General features: G+C 34.8%; 1 protein-coding gene across 1 annotated transcript; it reads right to left on the reverse strand.

Annotated features, from left to right (window-relative positions):
• Nucleotides 1-2,864: 2,864 nt before the first annotated feature.
• LOC106942598 (gastrula zinc finger protein XlCGF8.2DB-like) lies at nucleotides 2,865-4,415 on the reverse strand. The gene is made up of 2 exons (XM_015025919.1): nucleotides 3,725-4,415; nucleotides 2,865-3,556 (listed from the first exon to the last, which is right to left on the reverse strand). Exons 1-2 carry the CDS (start codon nucleotides 4,391-4,393, stop codon nucleotides 3,167-3,169), a joined length of 1,059 nt encoding a protein of 352 aa, XP_014881405.1. The 5' UTR covers nucleotides 4,394-4,415; the 3' UTR covers nucleotides 2,865-3,166.
• Nucleotides 4,416-4,591: the final 176 nt, after the last annotated feature.

The raw sequence follows: 4,591 nt of genomic DNA on the forward strand, positions 1-4,591 counted from the left end.
CAAACAAACAAACAAAACAATAAAAACACTGATAATATTGTTTTGTTGTTCTTGCAATATTGAATAAAGTGGTGTTTGAATTAAAATCACTTAAGTCTCATTGGTAGCTAAGAGTGATAGCTCATCAGAGTAAACTCCTTATTTTTATTTTCCATTATTATTCTTTTATTTCACCACCTCAGTTCACCCAAGTGAAAGGCAGAATATAAAAAAAGCTTTTTATGGTTTTTATTAAATGTTTTTATAAAAAGCTTAATTTGCTAAAAAAATTTAAATAAAATGTTTATATTAAACTTTTAATGTTTAATAAAAAGCTTTTATATCAGAAATGTGACCTGACACGGAAGCGCCTTCGTGCTGCCACCTATTGACAAGAACCTGCTACTACACCTACATTGTTTCAGCTGTTGTAGAAATCAGTGACTCAGCTATTTTTCTACAATCTGTGCTGAATTCATTCCAGTGGATTTCAAACATTAATATGCTGGTGTGTGTTTAAACAGTCACATTCAGTAACATGGAATATTAAGTTTATTTCAGTGGTTCAGTCAGTTCAGGGAGTGAATCATGTGATTAGAATATAACTTCAGACCAACAAACAGAAACATTTTATTTCACAAATGTGGGTTTGATGTCAGTTAACCAAAAGGCATTTTTAATCTTACAAAAGAATCTCATTGGAAAGTATAATTAATTGAGTCCAAATATTCACAGTGCCTAGAGTTATTATATTGGCACATCAGGTTGTAGTTTTCTAGGTTTTGATTTAGTTTTGAAACTAAATAGTATACGGCCTGGGGTATTTTAGAGGAACATATAGTTCTGTTGTGAGACGTTTTTTCAGTCAATTATATTTACAATGAAGAAGTTAAATACACTAATCTAAAACACATGTGGCCTCATACTGTTTAACTTTAAAAATGAGTCAGAAACTACAAACTACAATCTTATGTGCCGATATAACTATACGTGTTTTGTTCTAATTATACAGATCTATTCATACTCAATAAATTAAAATAAAGAAAATGTGGTATTAACATTCAGATGAAGAGTATCTTTGATTATTGACTTCAAGCAGGTATAAAGTATTGCTCTCTTTAAGCCTATGAAGCAAAATGTTTTTATTAATTTGTCTATCTAATCTCAAATGTCATGTTTTCATTAGATGTAACCAGAAATTTATCAAAAATAAACAGAAATACAAGGTTTTAAAACATCAATCTATGAGGAATTATTCAAAGTACTGTGTTGTAACAAGGTGAATTGAGAAAATAAAATAATTGAACATTTCAATAATTTTTTAATTTACTAATACTGTATATATACTGTAAAACTTATGAATCGTTCACAGTTTCTTAATCATACCTTGAACTGGTCATACAGGACTTAATAGTTCTCTTTTTCAAATAGGGAAACATGAAACAGGGACTTGTAATTGTAATCAGATGGTAACAGAAGAGCATCTTTTATTAGAATATAATAAATATTCAGAGGAACTACAGAGTTTAAAGTCAATACTAAACAGAGGAAAAAGCATTTTCTATAATAACTTTTGGAGAATGAATGAAAATCTCAGAATTCGATTACTTTTCAAAAATACTAGGTTATTTAATTGAATGCTGCAGATATTTGGCTGTTCAAATGCGTTACAAAATACAGAAATTTTAATGTGTTCACTCATGTTCGGTAGTGAAACATTATTTCAATAGTTTACTTTAGAAAACTGATTTATTCTCTTTTTTGCAACAGATATCTTGCTCTGTGAATTTTGCCATATTAAAAGACGGAAATAGGACTGAAAATGGGCGAACGAAGGGCGGATGTGGAGAATGTGAGACGCACCAAAAGCCTTCAACATGAACGTGCATTTGAGAGACGGACACTACGGAGCCGCTGTCAACCCGGGTCTTTTTAAAACGTCCTAGACCCGATTCTCCACCGTCCTTAGAGGCAAAACCTCTCGTAAAGATACAGATGTGCAAGTGAAAACACAAATCCCCTGTGGTAAATCTGTTCTAGAACCAGCCTACAAACCTCACTCCTTATTTATATAAATGTTTTGGTAATACTCTGTAAAACACCAGAATGTTCACATAAGTTTTATACTTTTGGCTGTCTGAGGACACATTTAAAATACTAAATCAGGTGTTATGATCAGTTACTCAGTACTTCAAAAGAAAATACACAGGAAGAACATTGTTCCAGCAGGGAATAGTAAATAAATAGAATAATCCCTGAGCTTTACCATCTGTTAAGTGTTTATTGAAAATGAATATTGACCATTAAAATTCATGCAAAGTTCAGGAGGAAGAGATGGGCTCTGCTGCTGTATCTATAAATGTTTTCACGATTTAATATGTTTTCTACGAAACAGAAAAAAAGAAAAAGACCATCAGTATCATCAGTATAATAATTTATTATCTAAAAATTATATTAAAAGTTTCAATAATTTTCTAAAATACAATCCATATCATTACATTTTCTAAGCAGAAAAATCATTAAAACCAAGTCAAATAAATACATCCATTTCCCCAAATCATTTAAATAAAATAAATAAGTACAAAGGATAAAACACAAGAAAGATTCCAAAATTTTACAAGTCTAAATCTGAAAGCAGTCAAACCTGCAATTACTCCACTTCCAAACAGCAGGTTACTAAGAATCTTACTTGAGGTTCACATTGTGCCATCAAACCTGTGAGTTCTCATGTGAACTGTTACATTTCTTTTGAGTGAAACCTTTTCTACAGAACCTACAACAGAAAGGTTTCTAACCCATGTGAATCTTCTTGTGATGAAGTAAACTGGATCTACACAAAACATTTTCCTCGCTTTTCACTAAGGGTGCACCGATTGCAGTTTTCATTTTGGGGCGCTCCAATAGTCACACCTCTCAACGGAGAGCAGAAGAGAGCAGTGGCTGAGGTCAATAAAATTGGGGGATCAGACCAGCTTCACATGCAAGAATCAGCTGATGTCCCAAAATTAAGGAAATAAACATGGATTAATCGGCTGGCTGATAAATCAGTACACCCGCTACTTCTCACATGTGTGAATTCTGATGTGAGAAGTTAAATAGTATTTTTGAGCAAAACTTTTTCCACAGATTGCACATTACTTCATCACATGACATTACCTCATGTGATGAAGTAAAACAGATCTGAAAACTAAGCATTTTCCATAGGTCCCACATGAGAACAGCTTGAAACTGAGTGAATTCTCATGTGAGCAGTTAAGCTATTTTTATAAGTGAAAATGTTCCCACAGATCTTGCATGAAAAAGGCTTCTCATCAGTGTGAGTTCTCATGTGAAGATTTAAACTGTGTTTACTAGAGAAACTTTTTCCACAGGTCCCACATGAGAAAGGTTTCTCACCTGTGTGAGTTCTCATGTGCTCAACTAACTTAGATTTACACAAGCACTGTCTTCCACAGGTGCCACAAGACATAGTCCCCTCACCCGTGTGAAATCTCATGTGAGTAGTTAAATTTCTTTTTTGAGTGAAACTTTTTCTGCAGGTTCCACATGAGAAAGGCTTCTCGGTGTGAATTTTCATGTGAAGATTTAAACTTATCTCATCATAAAAACGTTTTTCACAAGTCCCACATGAAAAAGGCTTCTCACCTGTGTGAACTCTGATGTGCCTAACCAAGTCAGTTTTCCTCCCGAAACTTTTTCCACAGGTCCCACAAGAGAAAGGTTTCTCACCTGTGTGAATTCTCATGTGAAGATTTAAATTTATTTTAAGAGTGAAACTTTTTCCACAGGTCCCACAAGAGAAAGGCTTCTCACCTGTGTGAACTCTGATGTGCCTAACCAAGTCAATTTTTCTCCGGAAACTTTTTCCACAGGTCCCACAAGAGAAAGGCTTCTCACCAGTGTGAATTGCCATGTGATCAAGTAACTGATATTTAGTCATAAAACTTTTTCCACAGGTTGTGCACGTGTAAGGCCTCTCACCCGAGTGTGTTTTCATGTGTCTGTTTAAAGAGCTGATTCGATGGAAACTTTTTCCACAAGCTGTACATGTGTACGGTTTTTCCCCTGTATGACTTCTCATGTGATAAATCAAAGTACTCTTGTGAGGGTAATGTTTTCCACAGGTTGAACATGTGAAAGGTTTCTTAGCTGTGTGAGTTGTCATGTGTGTTGTCAAGGTATTATTTCGAGAAAAGGTTTTGTCACAAATTTTACAAGAATATAGTTTTTGGTTTGGGTGAGCTTTCTTGTGCTTTTTTTGTTTTGAAGTCTCAGTTTTGCCTTTCTGTTTGTTCACCAACATGTCATCAGTCTCCTGTTTCACCATAAGCTGTACTTTATCCTGACTGATGCAGAGTTGCTTCTCTTCCTCTGTGAACTGTTGAGGTTCTGGTTCCTCTTGCTCCAGTTTCATCTGCAGAGGTTCTGGTTCCTCTTGCTCCAGTATTATCTGCAGAGGTTCTGGTTCCTCTTGCTCCAGTATTATCTGCAAAGGTTCTGGTTCCTCTTGCACCAGTATTATCTGCAGAGGTTCTGGTTCCTCTTGCACCAGTATTATCTGCAGAGGTTCTGGTTCCTCTTGCACCAGTATTATCTGCAGAGGTTCTGGTTC

Source organism: Poecilia latipinna, unplaced genomic scaffold (assembly GCF_001443285.1).
Source record: "Poecilia latipinna isolate Pla-1442-1.1 unplaced genomic scaffold, P_latipinna-1.0 Scaffold4407, whole genome shotgun sequence".
Taxonomy (NCBI): domain Eukaryota; kingdom Metazoa; phylum Chordata; class Actinopteri; order Cyprinodontiformes; family Poeciliidae; genus Poecilia; species Poecilia latipinna.

Excerpts from the sequence above, each read along its gene's own strand:
- LOC106942598 (XM_015025919.1), bottom strand. The coding sequence starts at position 4,393 with ATGAAACTGGAGCAAGAGGAACCAGAACCTCAACAGTTCACAGAGGAA. Across the intron at positions 3,557-3,724 it reads AAATAAATTTAAATCTTCAC|ATGAAAATTCACACCGAGAA; the intron begins ATGAGAATTCAC and ends TTAAATCTTCAC.